The following is a 20,332-nucleotide window of genomic DNA, read 5'->3' as shown; positions in this document are numbered from 1 at the left end:
ACCTGCCCACCAAATTATCTGTAATAGATACTACTGTTTCTGACCTTTGTCTCCCATAGGAGCTAGTCTTCTAAAACTGCTCATTCCCCGCCAGTGCCAGCTAGCTGTTTCCTTATCAATAAGTACAGCACAGTACCTTATTCACTCTCAGTGTTGGGCATCCCCCCTTGTGGTCTGCCTCTGGCACTCCGTGTTTCAGCTAAATTAATTCTCTGCCTACTGCAAAGCTCATATGATACTATCCTCGTTTTGTGCTGCTCCAAGCTTTATCTAGCCATCCTTACAGTCTGTCCTTTGCTCTTTGCTTCGTTTACACAAAACAGCGTGCTCTCTCATTTTCTGTGACCTACCCAACACTTAATTTTACAACTAGTTTTGGAAAGTTCATCCTACCCTAATTTACCCAGTAACTTTTCCCTCCTTTTAATACTTCCTGCTTCATGAAGCCTTCCTGAATAAAGGGAAGAAAATACCTCCCAGATTTCTCTTATACCAAACTCTAATGCACTGGATCATAACATTTATGGATGTTACTACCCAGCTTTCTAGATTTCCCTAAAACTGTTGCAACTATACACGTGTACTTATTTGTCCATGTCATCTGTTTTAGACTGTAAGGGCAAGGACAGGGTCTGTTTAACTTGTGCTGTACAGGGTTCATCATCCTACTATGAACATATGGCCAATTAATTCAATGCTATTTGGTTATAAGACCAGTAATTACACTTGTGTTTGAAGAGCTGCTTTTAATTGTATACAGACTGAATGTGTGTGGGTGGGTGTGTATACATACATGTACAGATTGGTAGCTCCACTGACCACAGATAATCCATCCTCTCTGCCATTTGGGTAAAGGGTTGTTGGCACACAGTGGCCTGTTTTCCCAATACAGGGAATGCAGCAGTGGCTTCTGCTCATTGTAGGTTGGTATTGAGCACCCATGGGGGCATAACACTATACTACATGTTTGGATTGTGGAATATGGACAATTCCCTATTGGCAGCTTTAACTGCATTCCCTATCACCACATCCAGATGGTTTGTTCTTTGGGCTTCTGGACCACACAGGACAGATGAAATTCAGATGAGATTGGACAGAAAGAAAAATCAAACTAGATCCTGTAAGTGTAGTATTATTCTATTCGAATCCTTCCTCTAGGAGTTAGAAGAAACTTAAGAAATCCAGGGTTCACGCCTCAGTATTTATACAAGGTTTACATTATTTCCCCATATAGAATACCTGGTTCTGAAAAAGATGATTCATGGGGCAGAACCAAGATGGACATTTAACTGTCCTCTAAGGTAAATGAAGAATATGCCTGACAAATATGTCATTCTGAGCACAGGAGTAAGTGAGTAGGAAGAGTCATTCTTTGTAGCATTTCCATTATTGTATGAAGAAGAGCTAGACCCACTGAATGAGCAGTCTCACAACTTCTCCCTGAAATACTGCTGCGATGGGGTTTTTCAGTCAGAATGCAGCTGGATGACACGGTGAGTAAAGAAGAATACATATCAAATTCATAGGATGTACTACCATGTCCTCTCTGCTTTGTTGAGGGAACACCATAGGCACTGAGAGGGGAAAGATGTTATCTGTCAATTCAGATGCAGGCACGGAGAGGGATGGAAATTTTATGTGCATTCTTAAGATAAAACTGCCTTGGGGATTTGACTCTAGATCCGGGAAAAACATAAGAACAAACAGTGGCATAAATCCTGAAGAGTATCCTAAGCTAGCTGGGCACAGAACAGGAGATGGATCTCACTATTGGAAGACTTTCCAAACAATACATTTATTGAGGCTCTTTCCTTTATATACCTTCAGGGGCTTACTTAGGTGCTGACTGTGACAGCAGCTTTTCTCGTGCATGGATTTCCCGGTGCTTATTAAGGGCAGAGCTTTTACTGAAGCACTTGCCACAATCATGACACCCATAGGGTTTCTCTCCTGTGTGGGTTCTATGATGTGCACGTAAGTCAGAACTCTTACTGAAACTCTTTCCACAGTCAGGGCACACATGGGGTCTCTCTCCTGTATGTATCCTCCGATGTGCACTAAAATGAGAACTGTTATTGAAGCTTTTTCCACACTCTTCACATTGATAGGGCTTTTCTCCTGTGTGGGTTCTTTGGTGAATTATCAGGCTTGAGCTCTGATTGAAGCATTTCCCACACTCACCACATTGATAAGGTTTCTCTCCTGTGTGGATTCTCCTATGGGTGATAAAATTTGAACTGTCACGGAAACTCTTCCCACAGTCAAGACACTTATAAGGCTTCTCCCCAGTATGGATTCTCCGGTGTCTAATAAGGCGCGCACTCCGACTGAAGCTTTTCCCACAGTCAGCACATTTATATGGATTTTCCACCTGATGGGGTAGCTGATGCATGAGAAGGGAGTTTGGGCCAAAGTTTTTGCCATATCTGAGATATTTATAGGGTCTCTCTCCCAAGCAAGGTCTCTGATGACTTAGGACTTTACCCAAACTCTTCTCTGGAAGTGTCAGTTTTACTCTTTTCTCCCCTGGGATCTTTTCCCATTGTCTTCCTGGTCTACATTCACTCTCACTGCCTTTACTTTGGTTAAGATGACGGGGAATTTTCCTTTCAGACCTTGCAAGTAGTGTCCTATGCAGCTGTACTTCCTCAGAAATATCCCGTTTTGGATTCTCTTCATTCTCAAATCCAGCCTCAAAACCTGATAGAAGAATAGAATTTAAAAAGTTATCTATTTCCTTAATTATATGTACCAGGACAAAGTAAACTTGGGAAAAACAAGTATTACATTAGATGATTTAAGATAGAAGTTCGGGAGCTCTAGATAGATCCCATATATCCAGAAAGAGCTTCATGAATCCCCTTCCCCTCACATTCCATTACATGTTGGGAATAAAAACAGGATAGAAGGCCAGGTGCAGTGGCTCATGCCTATAATCCTAGTACTCTGGGAGGCTGAGGTGGGAGGATCGCTTGAGCTCAGGAATTCGAGACCAGCCTGAGCAAGAGCAAGACCCCATCGCTACTAAAATTAGCTGGGTGTCCTGGCACGTGCCTGTACTCCCAGCTACTTGGGAGGCTAAGGCAGAAGGATGGTTTGAGCCTAACAATTTGAGGTTGCAGTGAGCTATGACACCACTATACTCTACATGTGGCAACAGAGCAAGACTCTGTCTCAAAAAAAAAGGGGCAGAAAAATACTTAATGTCTTTCACTAAGAACAAATGCCAGGCTTCTTTGGGCCTAGGCTATAAGAATTGGTACTTATTCAGATATTTCAGGTAAATTCCGGATCCCAAATTCCCTGGGCTAAATCTAAGAGCAAAGAATGCTGAGTGTGTCAGCCTGTGTACCCCCTAAAGAAGTATTTCCACCCAGAAGCCTTATGAGATGTTGCATAAAATAAAGATTCACTAAATTAAATGAAAATTCAGAACCTTAAATATGTGATTATGTTTTATAAGCCTCCAAGTTGAGTATTTCCCAAACCTAGAAGCCATTTTTAGAATATATTGATATCCCATGGAACACACGTAAAGAATGCTCATCTAAAGGACTTAGGGAAATGAAAACTAGTATTTATTGAATACCGACTATATGCCTAGGCACTGTGCTGGTGCTGTACCACCGTACTCCATTTAGACCCTGTGAGGGAGGTCTAAATATATAAGCAAACTTGGGGGTTAAGTAACTTGCTCTAAGTCACTCAGCTAATAAACAACAGATCCCAAATTCACATACATGTACATGTATGATTCCAAAATCAGAATTCTTCCCATAAGGAAGGAAGCCATTCTAAAGTATTTTTTTCTTACACAGCATCTAAGTTCCCTCAGAAACCCCACACTTTTGCAAAAGTGTGTCTGAAGAAAAGGGTTATCAATTTTTCATGTACGTATATAAAGGAGACAGAAGAAAAACTTATGAGTATGAACTTTTAAAATCACCTTCATCCTACTATGGGTACGATATGCTACTTGGAAACGTTAGCTTTCAGATTGCCTGTTAGGTAAACTGGCTGGAAACCTAGCAGCTCACACACAGATGACAGCAAATTTACAAAGTCTGCAACTATCTCAGATTGGTGCTGTAGTGTGAGAAGCAAAGTCACATAAATAATTTGTATCCCCTAACAGAGCTACTTGAATAGACAAGAAACATGGGTGGTCATAAGAAGAATCCACGACAGCTGGGTGCAGAGGCCAGTTCTCAATCTGATGACTTTTCTTCTAAATCCTACTGCCCTCCCTTTGCTATGTATACCTTAAGAAGTGAAAGAATCTTACCCCTGGGGCTCTGGAATAAGACTGGAGCACGGGTTATGTCAGCCTCTGGGGGTATCTCAGTATCCTCTTCATCATCATCAGAATCTTCCTCTATGGTCTCTTCTGCCTCCTCAGCTTGCTTCTCAGCTTCAGCCTCACTGGTCCCCTGGATGGGGCAAGAAGCTGTCTCTTCCTGGCCATCACTGGGTGGGGCAGCAACCTGAGCACTCACCAAAGCATCCATCTCTTCAAAGAAGGGACAGGTCTCTGGTGCTTGGCCATTCTTGACTTTCCGATAGCTGGTTTGTAGGCTTTTAAACTTGGTCCGACACTGCTCCGGGGTCCTAAGGAAGCCATATTCCCATAACCTCTCAGCCACTGCTCCATACAGCTGGCTGTTGCGGTGACAGTTCCGGAGGGCTTCGTAAAACTGAGTCTCACTAAGAATTGCAAGGTAAGTCTTGGTCTCTTCATAGCCCCAGTGTACACCTGCCACCAGAAGAGAAATTTCAGCACCACTTAATCGAGAGCTTTATAACCTTAATTCCTCAGTCCTATCATCTGCATTATGAAAAATCAGCTTAACTTGGGTTCCTAGATGAAAAAGTAAAAATACTTAATGTTTCTAAAATCTATACAAACTCATTATAGAATGTTTTGCTTCTCTATATCCTTTAGCAATTTCACAAAGACCTTTATTCATAAATTGTTTAGCCATATAAAAAGGAAGCCTTTCCACCTGATCTCTGAAACAGTCATTATGTATACTAAGGCAAATGTATAGAATGCATTTCCCCAAACTTCTAGTAGTTTTTCCTGGAATTCTAATCCTAATTAGAAGAATCACTGGTCAGGGGAAGAAGACCCCAATAAATCTCTGTCAGCCACAAGTCATCCCTAATTTCTCTGATCGTTCTTTTTCCACCTGCCCTACTTCCTCATGAATTCAGTTTCCCAAAGAGTAACTCCAAGGAACTGCCTCTTTCAGAATCACACTGCTGCCTAATCCTTATTATGACTTTTCTTCACTTGCCAGCTCAAATAAGCAAGCCCAGCAATAGCAAAGACCTGAAGGGCACAAGATAAGGACCTTATAAGCATGCATCTCATCCATGGGGGTGAAGGACTGGCAGAAGCTGGAATGAAGAAAGAAGCAAGAGCAGACAGTATCTTCAGGCCTGAACACATGCTAGCGCTGCAGCTCCCCCACCTGGGCAGCACTTTCAGGAAAGCAACATCAGGGTGATTATAGTCTCTGCTCCCTGAAAGTGCTCAAGGTAGAGGGAAAGGAATTTCAAAGAGACTTCCTACCACCTGAGAGCCAGCAGAGGTTAGATTTCTTCCATTATCCTCCACTCTCTGCGAGTAGAGAAGAACAAGAAATTATTAGGTTATTAAGTATCAAATATCCAATTTCCTTAAGGTACTAAGTTTGATAGTTGATATCTGACATTCCATTTTGATACTTCTTGTTTTATTTTTATTGTGAAGGTACATCCTCAGTCTTTCAAATGCATGGTTTGGCTTGTGATTGTCTTTCACATTTTCTTTTAGAGCAATTTTTGTGAAACCATGGATAAGCCAAAAATTCACGTGATTTTTGAATGAGTTCTGTTGAGGAACCAATGCAGCGCAGACAGCTCAAAATATCAATGAAGTGTTTGGGAAGGATCTGGGTAATGGACACACAGTACGTCTATGGTTTGAGAAGTTCTATTCTGGTGATTTTATTCTTGGAAATGAGCCATGTGGGTGACCTGAGACCAAGGTGGATAATGATGAGCTGAAAGCTGTAGTGGAAGCGAATCCATCTCAACCTATGCGTGAATTAGCAGCAAGGTTTGACGTTACTATTCAAACAATATTGGACCATTTGAAACAAATCAGCAAGGTAAAGAAGCTATATAGATGGGTACTGCATGAATTAAACATCAGAAGAGAAATCATCTCGAAGCTTGCCTTTCTTTACTATTATGACATAAAGGTGAACCATTTCTACACTATATTCTTACATGTGATAAAAAATTGATTCTTTTTGACAATTACAAGCATTCGGCACAATGGATGAAGTGCTGAAACAGTCCAAAACTGAATATCCATCAAAAAAAGCTAATGGTGTCTGTCTGGTGGTCCAGTGCTGGTATTATCCACTACAGCTTCATGAAACCTGGTCAATCGATTTCAGCAGATGTCTACTGCAACCAATTGGATGAAATGATGAGGATGCTTATGATTAAGCAGCTGAGATTGGTCATTAGACAGGCCAATCCTCTTGCAAGACAATGCTCGACTACATGTCATACAAACAATGCTGCTCAAACTAGAGGCAGGACTTGGAAACTGTCATCCACCGTATTCACCAGACCTTGCACCACTGACTACCACTTCTTTCAGGCTTTGGACCACTTCTTGCACAGAAAAATATTCAGTTCTCAACAAGCTGTGAAAAACACCTTTTTGTGATTTCATTCCTACTTACTCGCTCTCCAGGCTTCCCTGCTGGCACAAACAAGCTGCCATTAAGATGACAAAACTGTGTCAACAGTACAATACATACTTTGATTAATTTTACTGGTTCTTGCTTGAGATATAATAAACTAAACTTTTGATTCAAAATTGGACATTTCATTTTTAATGACCCAATAGAAGATGAGAAAAAGCAACAAAAAAGATGAACAAAGACAATGAAATAGCATTTAGCATATGCTACATATGTCAGTGATAATAAAAGAAAAGGGAATGAAGAAAAAAGAGAAAGGAAAAAGTAGAAGACAAGAAGGCTAGAACAGAACTAATCACACATATAATAAAAAATGGAAGGAAAAGATCACTGTTCCCAAAGGAGCAGCAACTTCAGAGATGTAGTACTGCTGCCATGCCCCACTTTCCAGTTGAGGAAATGGAAACTTATAATGGTTAGATAACTGCCCGAGGTCACCCAGGTGATTAGTGATCATCAGGATTAGAATCTAAGCCTCCTGAATCATACTTTGGTCCTCTTCCCATAACAGCATAGTTGTACAAATTATATCAACAATAATAGGTTGATAATCCTTTTAAAAGGATTCCATAGGCAAAAACATTTCAATATAGAGTGTTAAACAAGCTTTGTTGCTTGTTGATCAGGACTTCTTGATCCTGTTAAAATGCCAGCATATATTGTGAATATCAGAGAGAAGACTTACAAAATGTTTCCCCAACTTTGAGCAATTCTTCACTGTACTATTCTAAGTAAAAATGAAAACATAATAAACTGACTTTGAAATTTGGGAGAGTAAAAGATAAAATATTTAAAGCACCAAGTTCACATGAGGTGCCCAATAAACACTAGCTCCCCTTAAAGATAATACAATGTCACATTTTTCTCAGTGAGCCTGCAATGATTTTACAAGCAGGAAAAAAATATTTTCATAAAGAAATGGAAGGAATGACATTCCTTTTCAAGACTCTGAATTTTCTGAGGGTATTTCTTTCAAAAGTCTAAATTTATTCCCTATTATCTCACTGATTTTCCCACAAAAGAGAATGAAATATACATAGAATTAAGAAGTGCTTCTTGTAAAGCTGGCAGGTGACATTGAGCTTCCTGACTCCACATCCAGTTTCATTGTTCCCCAAGTCTAATCCCAAAACCACAAGAAGAAAAATTTCTTACCACTTGGGCTTCTAAACAGGACAGGTGCAGATGAGTTGTCAGGGTCCTGCGGGGGCCCCTCCAGATCCACTTCATCACTGTCAGACTCCTCAGCCACAGCCTCTTCTGCTCCCTCCTCATGCTGCCAGCCCCCCTGCTCTGGCTCCTCAGTCTCAGCATCGCTGCCCACCAGTCCAGAGTGAGAGGCTGCCTCTTCCAGGCCGTTACTGGGCAGGGCAATGACCTGGGCGCTCATCAGGGCTTCCATCTCTTCAAAGAAGGGACACGTCTCAGGTGGGTGGCCACTCTTGACTTTCCGATAGCTCTTCTGGAGACCTTTGAACTTGGTCCGACACTGTTCCAGGGTCCGGAGGAAGCCATATTCCCGGAGCCGCTCAGCCACAGCCCCATACACTTGGCTGTTTCGATGACAGTTTCGGAGAGCCTCATAAAACTCAGTCTGGCTGAGAATTGCGAGGAGAGTTCTGGTCTCTTCATAGCCCCAGTGCACACCTGCCACTTTCTCATCCTCAAAGCCCCAGTGATCTTGTTCTACCCAGCTTCTTCTCTCTCTTTTGGATGGTAACAAATCAGCATGCACTCGTTTGTCGCCTGTGTGGCTGCCTCTTGAGAGTTCTTTCTCCTTGGAGCCCAGCAGATCTGGGATCCGTGGCTCTCCTTGCTCCAACCTGGAGACCACACCGGATTTAGGAAATGGAAATCCTGCTTGCAGGAAAGCAAACAAAGGGTATCATAGTTTGGACTGATCATAAAAAAAACTCTGAATTCAGTCCTGCCTTTTTTATCCAAGAGGATTATAAACACGTCTAGGGAAGTGTTTTCAGAAGGTTCAGTGGGTTGAAGAAAGTGGGGAAAATACGGAAACCTCAAAAGATGAGAAATACTTTATTTTCCAGAGCAGGGTGACAAGAGAGGAAAAAGTTCTGTTTTGTGTTCAGATAATTCTATTCCAAGTAGCTCCCTAGCCCTCAAGACCACTTGTAGGCAGGCAGGTCCTAACTGGGAAGTCATCACCTGTCTCCTATTGTTCTTTACCTGGGACTAGAGAATTAAACTCAGAGTGATTTAAAGGAGGAGGGAAAGGGAGGTCGTCTTCAACTCATCTGTTTCCCTCACACTCAGTCACCAAGTTCTAAAGGTGCTTCCCTTAGTATGTCCTTCCTCTCCATTCCTACTGCCACCATCTGAGTCTAGACTTCTTATCCTCTCACACCTGGATAACTGCAGCAGTCACTGTGCTCTAACCACAGGTGCTTGCTTCCTCAGCTCACATGCTTTCCTGCTGAACCTTAACCTTAGTGCCTACCATGCACTACCCATTTGTGTTACTCTTTTCTCAAGAACACAGCATACTTTTATTCATCACTGTGTGCCTTTGCTTAACTCCCTTCCTCCTATCCAAATTCAACCCTCCTTCAAGAAGCTGTATTTGCCAGTGCTCCCAAGAAGCCTTCCATCAGCTGACCTTCATCTCCCACTCTGCCAAACCTCTACAGTACTCAACAATTGAATAAATCATCATTTGGCATTGTTTCAATACAGTTCAGTTCAGTGTGTATTTATAGTCTGCTGTTGTGTACTCAAGCATATTATAAGTTCTTTCAAGATAAAAACCTTTTCTTGTTGCAGAGTACCCTGCAAGTGTTGAACACATGGTAAGTATTCAAAAACTGATCAACCCTGCAAGTCTGTGTGTGAGGTTGAGGTATTATTGCATCTGGATGGTTAAACAGAGACCATTACCAAACCTGCTGAGAAGGCTGTTGTCTTGGATGATAAGATCAGAATTCAAAACAACCTCAACAAGTTTTAAATGAAATGATCAAAGAAAAAAACATACAACACAGAGTTCAATAGAATACAAGGAAGAAAAACAAGCTCTACAAAATCAAGCACAAGTATAAGCAACTACGTACAAAGGCAACGGGGAAAGCTATGAGAATCCTGGGAGTTACCAGATGACTAAAAATCATATAATCAAAAGTTGGGCTATACTGAAACAAGATACTGCAAAATTCTGAAGTAAAATTCTTACCTCTAACACAGTTTTACTAGAATAACATATAATTTAGTTCTGTACAATTAACGTAATATTTGAAGAACTTAAAGGTTCCAAAGTAACAAAAACTTAGGTCTAAAGAATGGATCTCCTGGAGAAAGCGTAAAGAATTCGGATTAGAAGATATGCCTTCAAGTATAGAAAAGAATTTTTATCTAGAAAACAGTGACCTACTATCATCATTACCAAGAAGTAGTAAAACGGATAAAAGGATAAAAACTAGGGAGTCATTCTCTAGCAGACTTGTCAAAAGAGGTAACATAAGAATACTTACTGTAACAGAGGGCTAAACTACATGTCTTCAGGAGGTCCCCAGCAACCACATATTCTACAGTTTCCACTTATTCCTGAAATCCCTTTCCCATTCACTATTCCCAACCCTACTTCCCAACTTAGTGGGCACTCTATCTTCCCATACGAATCTACTCCTCACCGCTCCTTTGAAAAGGTCTGAGCTTCTCCTTTGGGTTCATCTGCTCCTGTGGTCCCAGGTCTGGGCTTCTTGCCCTCTCTTTCTTGGGTACACCCCTGGGCTGGGGTTCCACTGACTCCTGCCGAACACTTAATAACTCTCGTGATGATTTCAGGGGTGTCATCTTCTCCGAGCGCACTTCCTGCCCCTTCACAGAGACTGTGACCTAGAAACAACCCCCATTAATTGTCACTGCAAGGTCATAATGAGGGGCATTCCCAGAGGAGATTGTTTAATACCCCAAAAGAGATCATCTTTCTGGGACATGGTTAGCGTCATAGGGGTGGGGGAGGTTAAAGCCAACAAGGGTCTTATTCAATTACCATTACCTTAGAGCAGCTGGAAGTCCAGAAGGAAAAGATCAAAATAGTAAACCCAACTATATAGTGAAAAAAAAATTTGCCTTTTCTTCCCTATTAAGTAAGAAACTGGGAAACTAGGAAAAACTCATGACAAGGTAGGCAAAGGTACAGCCAGGTAGCATCTCCAGACAAGCACTATCTGAAAAAGTTACCTGGTCCAGACCAGAAGTGTAAGTATCACCAAGGGAGACTATACCCCTCTTTAAGCCTGTCTATACCTTAATTTGACCCTCTATCCTTGCCCCTTCCCAATCGCACACTTCTGAATTCCCCCTCCCTTCTCACCGAACATCCAGGTCTTCCAGGCTCTCTTTCTAAATCTTCCACCAGAGTCACTGCCTCCTCTCCACTTTCTGGACATTGCTCCTGTACCCAGTTCTGGATCTCCCCAGGTAAGATGGTCAGGAACTGCTCTAGCACCAACAATTCTACAATCTGCTCCTTGGTGCGCACCTCCGGCCTTAGCCACCGACAGCAAAGTTCCCAGAGTTGGCTGAAAGCCTCCCGGGGCCCAGCCACCTCCTGGTAATGGAGTCTCCTGAAGCGCTGTCTGAAGGTCTCAGAGTTAGTGCCATTCCCTCTCAGAGTGGGTTTGGCCATCTTTCACAGCAGAAAGCAGCTTCCCTCCACTTAAGGGTCTGGGTTCCAGGGCTTACACCTATCTTCCCATGTCCTTGGAGAATCACCTGCAGATGAGTCTCTCTCTGTAAGAGGAGTTTCTTCCTAGGGTAGAGAGAGATGGCACTATCAGAAGGAATATATTCATATGTCTAAAGTCTTGCCAGAGCTGGCCTGACTTCCCATATGCTCCAAGTGGCCATATGAGGTAGCACCATCTTCAGGGCGGCAAGCCAACACTGAGCATGAAGGAGAGAGACCTTCCAAAAGCTGCATTTTTGGGTGACTTCCAAAGCAGCCCCAAGAAGCAGCAGGGGATATAAAGTACTGCCTGCTCCTCTCCCACCCACCTCAAGTCTGATCCCATCTAATTTCCCTGATCAATGTTGCACAATGAGTTCAAACCATATGGGAGATCTGGAGCTCAAGAGGATCTAAAGTCACTATCCTGCTTAAGACAAAAAAGACTCTATCCAGCGAGTGGCAGCTGATCCCAATGTACCTCCGCAGTCCTTCCCAAGGCCCTCTGCGTCCGCCCCGCCCCCTCAGACGCCACAACTACCAATTCCCCACCCCAGAAAAAAGTCAAGTCCTGAAGGGTCTTTGTTTTGCCCTCACAGAAGTAACCGCTCAGCAAGGGTTCGGGAGCTACTAACGGGGAAACCTCGCGCATGGAGAGAAGTTGGTTTTGCCTCCTGAAGCGAGGACCAGGTGGGCTTGGGGAGAGTTACACTGAGTTGGAGAGAGGTAGTCCGAGTGGGCAGTAGTAGGAATGGGTTTCCTGAGGACGAGCTTGGGTGCTAGGCGAGGGCTCCGAGCGCTGCAGGGTCGCGGGTACGGGGTTCCGGCCTCTTTGTCTCCGCTCCCTCCGGCCGGGTTACTCTCGGAGCTGTCGTCCAGTCCCTCCACAGGCCTCTGACCAGGCTAAGGTGCCCTAAGGGCACCCTCCAGCCCACTTCTGGGAGCGTCTCCCTCTCGAGCTGTCCTCAGCCCACTCGCATCCCTGTCTCCGGGCCAGCCTCACCCACTCGGTACCGGCCCCAGCCCCAGCTCTCCAGCCTCCTAGTCCGGCTCCCAAACCGGAAGTCCGAGCGGGCGACTCGGGCACCGAGGGCGCATGCGCGAGGGCAACTCCCGCGACTCCATCACCGTAGAGCTAAGGCGGGCGGTAGCGGGTGGCCTAACTGGGCGCGCTTCCGGGGCTCGACTCGCGACCACATCCCCGCTTCCCGTCCGCTCTTCCCGCATCATTTGTCTGGGCGGGTTGACTCAGGACAAACCGCCCGACCCAGGGGCCTGTGCGCGTGTCGCAGGGGCAGCATTCGCCCCCGCGTTTCCCTGCAGGGGCTCTGGAGGCGGTGACGTAGCTAGGGACTCGAGGTCCGCCGTGGGAATGATCCACGAACTGCTCTTGGCTCTGAGCGGGTACCCAGGGTCCATTTTCACCTGGAACAAACGGAGTGGCCTCCAGGTACTGTCCGGCTCAGAGCGCGGGAACTAGGGAGCGCGGAAGGCGTGGGTCTGAGCCCGTGCCTGGGGGAGGAGTCTGAGGGGCGGGGCCTAAGGGCGATGTAAACTCCCGGAGAGGGCTGTGCCCAGGCTGGGGAACAGAGGCCAGGCCTCCGGTGGCCCCTGCCTTTGTGGGGAGCGAGGACAGGGCCTAAGGTCGAGGTGTCTGATCCAGAGTTGCTGGGAAACGATACAAAAGTGAGGGAGGCACTTTCTCCTATTTATTTTCACGCTTGCATTCTGTTTCCAAGTGAGTTTTGAAGGCTGGTCCAAATACACAGCACCCAAACACCCGGTACACGCTCAGGAACTTGTTGAATGAAAAAATGAATTCGAGAGCGTGTAGTGTTTCCCTCATTATTCCTTTTCTAGGACATTTCTGCACTAGGTGAAGAACTTGGTAGGGGACTTTCATGTAACCAGGAATGTATGAGGAGGTAGTGCTATATATTGTGCGTATGCGTTATCTCATTTAATCCTCATAATTTATATCCATTTTACAGATTAACCCAGGTTTAGAATGTTAAATAACTGCCAGAAGCACATAGCTAGTAATTAGCAGAGCTTAGTTTTGAGCCCAGGTCTGTCTGGCTTCAGTATCTGAACTACTCTTACCTGCTTCTGCTTCCAGTAATGTTATCTAATGCTCTCAATAACTTGGTCACTTAGGTATTGTTAGCACCAGTTTACGAATGAGCAAACTGAAGCTCAGAGAGCTTTGTGCTGGCTAATCTTGGTAGTGGCAAGATAGGTCTGTCTGATCACAAAGTCATGCATATTCCTAGGAGAATTGGCAATATAGACTGTAGAAGAGCAGAAAAAGTACATTCTTACTCTATAAAACCTGTCAATCGAACAGATTCTTGTTATTCTTGCATGTGCATTTGGGGTTTGGGAGTTTAGGTGAGTTTTTTGAAAAAATAAATGAGGTGAAGATTTGTATGGTGGAGTCTGAATTGTCACTTTTCGTTGTGTAGATCTTTGAAGACTGAGTTGGTATTTCACTTTTCCCTTGTAGAACTTAGAACAGCGCCAGGCATATAGGAGGAAATGTTCAGGAAGTATGTGGGTGCTTGACTATCTGGAATAAGAAGAGATAACACAGTATTGGAAAAATAGCTGAGGTTGGGGGCGGGGGAAAGAGCCACAAGTAATTCATCTTTTCCCTTCCTTCCTTCCTTATAAAAAAGTCTCAATCATCTCAATCAGGTATTTTCTTCCTTTTCATACTTAAGATGTCAGCTTTAAAGTCACTGCTCAGAAAAACTTTCTCTGACCACATTTTAAATTGAGGATCCTCCCCTTATGCCATTATTCTCTATCACAGAAACTTGTTTATTTCCCTTATAGGACTTACCACAACTCGTAATTATTGTTGTTACGCGTTTATAGTCTTTCTCCCACATAGATTGCCCACGGGAGACAAAGACAGCATTCGTCTTTCAGTTACCTGGAACACCTAGCACAGTTTCTGCCACATAACAGGTATTTATGGAAAACAAGAAGACAAAAACAGCAAATATTGCATACTTTCTGCAGAGCAGTGTTTTTCACATTTGAATAAAGGGAAAAATTGTCATGAATCCCCAATGTTGATGAAAATTATTTTTAACTGAATATATACATAACAAGCTAGGTATAAACTCAAGCATATTGCTCTTAAACAAATGTAAAACCAAATATTTTTATAAATTAAATATAAACAAAACTACCAAATCAATAAATTCAAATTAGTGTTTCTCTAATGCAGGGTTTCTCAGCCTGTTCATATAAGTATGTACAGCATATATTGTACAAAATGGTATCAGTAACTTCAAGGTATTGTTTGCCATTTCAGAATAATTAGATCTTGAACTTTTCTAAAATTCTACCAATAAGAAATGACAATTATCACAGGGGTATCACTTGATAAGTGGGTAGAGATGTCTTATCAATTTGCTTATATAAAAATATAATTGCTTATATGTGTTGAGTACTTGCTATGGGCTTGACACATTTGCTTTACATGTTTATTTAATCTTTACAATTATTATCTTCACTTTATAGGTATGAAACCTGAGGCACAGAGAGGTATAGTAACTTGCCTGAGCTTTCAGGCAAGTAAAAGTCAACTCAGGGATTCCAACCCAGGGAGTCTGGCTCCAAAGACCAGGTTCTTAAGTATTATGCCATGCTACCTCTTAAGTTATTAACTTGAAGATATGATTAGCATTGTGTCATTAAAATCTACATTAAATGGATTCCTAATCATATTATCATATACTCAGTAACAGAAAAATTCTTCTTTGCCTATTTATTACCACATTTACTGTCATAAAAAGATTACCTCCACAAAATACAATACTCATGAATATATAATGTGCTGAGTTCCTTTGGAGTAGTAACTATATCTGATTTTGTTCACTCTTTAATCTCAGAATGTTAGCACAGTGCCTGGTAAAGAGTAGGTGTTCATTAAAAGTTGATTGAGTCTCCAAAAAAGATATACAAATGATCAATAAGCCCATGAAAAGATGTACAATATCACTAATTATTAGGGAAATATAAACAAAACCACAATGAGACACCACTTTCACATCCATTTGGATGGCTATTATTAAAAAAAAACAACACAAAACAGAAAATAAGTATTGGTGAGATTGTAGAGAAATTAGTAACCTTACACATTGCTGGTAAATTAGTAACCTTACACATTGCTGGTAAAAATGTAAAGTGATGCAGCCACTGTGGAAAATGGTATGGCAGTTTCTCAAAAAATTAAACATAGACTTACCATATTATCTAGCAGTTCCACTTCTGGGTATATACCCAAAAGAGGTAAAAGGAGAGACTTTGGGTCTTTTTTTTTTTTTTTTAGACACAGGGTCTTGCTGTGTCACCTAAGCTGGAATACCGTGGCATGAGCATAGCTAACTGTAACCTTGAACTCCTCCCACCACCTTAGCCTTTGAGTAGCTGGGACTACAGGTGTTCACTACCACGCCTGGCTAAATTTTGTATTTTTTGTAGAGATGGGGTCTCACTATGTTGCTCAGGCTGATCTCGAAGTCCTGGCCTCCAGTGATCCTCCCTCCTTGGCCTCTCAAAGTGCTGAGATTATAGGCATGAGCTATCATTGGCTGGCCTCAACAGATATTTTAACACCCACCCATGTTCACAGAGCATTATTCACAATAGCCAAAAGGTAGAAGCACGTCAAGTATCCATTGAAGGATAAATGGATAAACAAAATGTGTATATTAAATATTTACAATGGAATATTGTTCAGCCTTAAAAAGGAAGGAAATCTGACACATGCTACAATACGGATGAACCTTGAGGACATTATGCTAAGTGAAACAAGCCAGTCACTAAAAGACAAATATTGAACGATTCCACTTATATGAGGTAGCTAGAATAGTCAGATTCATAGAAAGTAGAACGGTGTTTGGCAGGGGCTGAGGGGATGTGGCGTTAGTACTTAGTGGGTACAGAGTTTCAGTTGGGGAAAAATTCCGGAGATGGGTAGTGGTGATGGTTGCACAATAGTGTGAATGTACTTAATGCCAGTGAACTGTATACTTAAAAATAGTTAAAATGGTTGATTTTATGTTATATATATTTTACCACAATATTTTAAAGAGTTGGTTGAATGAATACATTCTCCCACTACTTTTTTCTACTTAAACTTCTGTGAAACCTTTATATAGCATATTAGGCTATCATTTGTCCTTCATTTAAATTAAAAATACAAATACAAATAACACTAATTTTATATGGCCAGGTGCTTTTACGGATTACACTATGTTCACGTTAATTTTAGATTTTTATTGTAATGAAACAAAATATAAAATTTCATAGAGTTTGTAAATCCTAATAATATGTTTGAGAAACCCTTGGAGTCCGCAGACCCCAGTCTGAGCAGTATTGCTAAAGAGACTGTTGCAACCAGGTCAAAACCCAATATCGTTATAGGCCATCCCTAGAAGATTGCATTAGAAGCAAGTAAGAGTGGCTGCCTCTGGGGAGGTAGACTTATTTTTAATGTACGCCATTTTGTATTGTTTGAATTCTTTGTCATGTGTTACCTATTTTAAAAAGCAAATAATTAGGTCGGGTATGGGCAACAGCTTCCTAGTGGTTTGGAAATACCTTTGTTTTCCAGAACTTAACTAACTTAAGTGGACATCTTGAGAAGGGAAAAGATAAATACATAGTTTGAAATATTTGAAGTGTTCCAAAGAACATAGAGAGTGACAAACAGGCATCAGTGTTTGTGGCATTGTCCCTCTTCCTACAGGTGTCGCAGGACTTCCCATTTCTCCACCCCAGTGAAACCAGCGTCCTGAATCGACTCTGCCGGCTCGGCACAGACTATATTCGCTTCACGGAGTTCATTGAACAGTACACGGGCCATGTGCAGCAACAGGTGGGATCCTGTTCTTGGGGGAATGTACACCTCTAGAGAGCAGGAGCTATGTAACGCTTTCAGTGAATACACTGGTGATTCATGTGAAATAAGTTATAGATTTCTCATCACTGGAAATATTCACATGAATACAAGGTCTCTAATGGTTCTTTGTATATAATACTTAAACAAGCCTGTCCTATGTTCATGTAACTATGTAGATTTTATCTTATATGATATGTGAATTCCTACTTTCCCAAATTATGAAGGTACCTGTTGTACCTCTTTTTGGGGAAAAGTAAAAAAAAAAAAAACTCATTTTCTCTTTCATTTTGTGATAAACAAAAACATTCAGTTCTCTGGAATGACACAAGATCAAAACAAAATTGCCTGGCTATAAGCCACTCTGGTCTGTTTCAACTTTTGTCCATACTGTTCTTATCATGCCTGTGAACATTTGTTCAGGAACTACTAGCATACTCTGTAGCATCGTCTGGCTATGCTGTGCTATACTTTATAACACCTGAGCCCAAGCTTCCTACCACATCTGTTGCTGAATTCTGCTATCATATCTACCACCAGCAGAGCCTGATCACCTAAATGAGTACATAGCCAGAGGGGCTAGTCATCATAGCCTCCAATCAGCTGTTAACTGCAATGCCCCATATAAAACTACTTAAGCTCCTACAAAAAAACTTGCAGGTTTCTTGAAAGGCAAGCCGTATTCACGTATAACCTCTTGATGAGAGTCTTACAAACTTCCCAGGTTGGCTGTCAGATTCATGTTTTGAGGAATTGCCAACCGAGGCAGGAGAGGGATGTTAGAAGGAAGATTCAGGTCTTTTTCAGGAAATATTTACCCTCTGTTTAAAGAACTGTGCTAGGAGCTAAGATACAGCCATTAATCAAGTGTGGTCCTTGCCTTCATGAAGCTCTTGATCTAGTGAAGGATACACATTTTAAAAAGCATAATTCAAGCACTAAATAAAGATGTTATTAAAGGTGGAGGTATTAATCCCCTAGGGAGAGTTGGAAAAGGGCTTTGTGGAGAAGAGGTGCTTGAGCTGGGTCCCACAGGAAGAGGAGGTGTTTGTTACAAAGATGCACAATTATAAGCAGAACACAAGTCCAAATTCACAGGGGTGAGAGACAACAGAAGCAAGGCACATCTGGTGGACTGTGGGTAGTTTGGAAATGAGGATGTGAAGTTGGAAGCAGTGAAAGATAATTTTGGAGAAATGAGTAAGGGTCAGAATGTAGAAGTCATCGTATGCCATATATAGGAATTGATACTAATCTGGGGCAGTGGGAAGCCACCAAAGGGTTTTAAACTGGGAGTGTTAAGGTCAAAATTAAGATGCAGAAAAATCTCCACTGACCGTACCTGCTTTGTTTGTAATATCTAGGCCTCCTTGAAAAATTAAAATGTTACCACATTTTAAAGAATGAGAGCTCAGAATCTGTATCTTCAGTTGGGTTTTCTTCTCACTGAAGCACTGCTTTGATATGGAATTATTTATGCAAAAACAATACCACTAACAAAGGATAATGTCTTCCTTGAGTTTCAGGGCCTGAGCTGAGAAGTTGACTTTTCTTTGTTTGATTTCAGGATCACCATCCATCTCAGCAGGGCCAAGGCGGGTTACATGGAATCTACCTGAGGGCCTTCTGCACAGGGTTGGATTCGGTTTTGCAGCCTTATCGCCAAGCACTGCTTGATTTGGAACAAGAGGTGAGAAAAAGGATATATAGGGAACACCTCTGGAGCGGCAGATTAGGGCTTGTTCTTGAATGTGAAAGGCCCTTTGATAAGGTCAGGTAGTTAAGAGTGAGCTGTTTCTTGTGTGGCTGGAGGATTCAGTGTTCTCTCTGTGATTGCCCAACCCATGGTCAAAGTGGCTTATAGATCATGGCACAAGTTCCTTAGTGAGCTTATAAAAGCCCTGGCTTTGGCTTCTTTGTCACCTGAAAATCAGAATTAATAATCTTCTATAAATTATCAATTCTCTGTAGCCTAAAACTAACACTAAGCCCATTCTCAGATTCTCTTCTAGTTTTTATAGATCAAATAGATTTGAGATATTTGGTGTGGAGCCCTAATCATGCGTTTTTTATTGCAGTTCCTGGCTGACCCTCATCTCTCCATATCACATGTCAATTACTCCTTAGATCAGGTATGTTGCCCAAATAACCAAATGCTTTGGAATCTGTTGATATTGTTAGAATAATCTAATTTGTGACACTATGTTCAAGAACTTTTTTTCTTCTGGATTCAGAGCCCAACATTTTATATTCTGGGCATTTTGTATGCTTTACTAGATGAAAATTATTTGAAAAGTTCCAGATTTAGTTGAAACTTAATGTCCAATGTTAATGCTCTATGTTGACATCAATATTAATAGTTACACCAGCCTCAGAAATAGAAACTGCTTTTCTTTGCCATCCTCTTCCCATCTGTAGCCAACCCCCACGTCACGTTGCCTTAGGTGGGATACTGGATCTTGATCGTTCTGTGGTATTGCCATTTTGCCTTAAGTTGGACTATTTAGAAACAAAAGGTTTTGCTGAATTGATTTTTTCTTTGTCTTTGATTATATACTTTACTAATTACTCTCTACAGTTCCAGCTCCTTTTTCCCTCTGTGATGGTTGTAGTAGAACAAATTAAAAGTCAAAAGGTAAGAACTTTCCTTTTTTCTTTTGCTCTGCTAAGCACTGAGGAAAAATTAGTAATTAATTTTGCCTTACATTCTTTTTTGAAGACCCTACTTTTTAGTAGTTTTACTTATCCATTCATTCATTCATTCAGCAGTATCTGTGTGGGTATAATGCTAAGTGTCAGGAATGTAAAAATAAGATATGACCGTTTTCTTAAGCACCTCCTGGTCCAAAAAGCAGAAGAAATGTTAATAGATGTACCTAAGAATGTTGCTGGGGTAAGAAAAAATTGCTGTGGATGTTTGCAGGTGAGAACAATCTGCACAAAGGGTTTAGAACCATTGGGTAT

The 20,332-nt window shown here is 41.9% G+C and overlaps 2 protein-coding genes across 6 annotated transcripts in view; one reads left to right on the top strand and one right to left on the bottom strand.

The window, feature by feature from the left end:
- Window positions 1-1,148: 1,148 nt before the first annotated feature.
- On the bottom strand, window positions 1,149-12,924 carry ZSCAN29 (zinc finger and SCAN domain containing 29). 4 transcript variants are annotated; one of them, XM_069484127.1, is made up of 6 exons: window positions 12,877-12,924; window positions 11,098-11,535; window positions 10,412-10,616; window positions 7,920-8,621; window positions 4,286-4,753; window positions 1,149-2,700 (listed from the first exon to the last, which is right to left on the bottom strand). In XM_069484127.1, exons 2-6 carry the CDS (start codon window positions 11,410-11,412, stop codon window positions 1,832-1,834), a joined length of 2,559 nt encoding a protein of 852 aa, XP_069340228.1. In that variant the 5' UTR covers window positions 11,413-11,535; window positions 12,877-12,924; the 3' UTR covers window positions 1,149-1,831. The 4 variants fall into 4 exon arrangements, with proteins under 4 accessions (XP_069340228.1, XP_069340211.1, XP_069340219.1 ...); XM_069484110.1 differs by lacking the exon at window positions 12,877-12,924 and adding an exon at window positions 12,087-12,482; XM_069484118.1 differs by lacking the exon at window positions 12,877-12,924 and adding an exon at window positions 12,162-12,482.
- Window positions 12,610-20,332, top strand: part of TUBGCP4 (tubulin gamma complex component 4) — a 32,872-nt gene continuing 25,149 nt past the window's right edge. For both annotated transcript variants that reach the window (XM_069484155.1, XM_069484146.1), the window contains exons 1-5: window positions 12,610-12,901; window positions 17,219-17,347; window positions 18,936-19,058; window positions 19,447-19,500; window positions 19,947-20,003. In XM_069484155.1, coding sequence (XP_069340256.1) covers window positions 12,824-12,901; window positions 17,219-17,347; window positions 18,936-19,058; window positions 19,447-19,500; window positions 19,947-20,003 — 441 coding nt within the window. In that variant the 5' untranslated portion in view covers window positions 12,610-12,823. The remainder of the gene's footprint in view (window positions 12,902-17,218; window positions 17,348-18,935; window positions 19,059-19,446; window positions 19,501-19,946; window positions 20,004-20,332) is intronic.

Source organism: Eulemur rufifrons, chromosome 2 (assembly GCF_041146395.1).
Source record: "Eulemur rufifrons isolate Redbay chromosome 2, OSU_ERuf_1, whole genome shotgun sequence".
Lineage (NCBI taxonomy): Eukaryota > Metazoa > Chordata > Mammalia > Primates > Lemuridae > Eulemur > Eulemur rufifrons.
The sequence above is the reverse complement of the archived record's forward strand: the minus strand, read 5'-3'. Positions and strand labels throughout refer to the sequence as shown.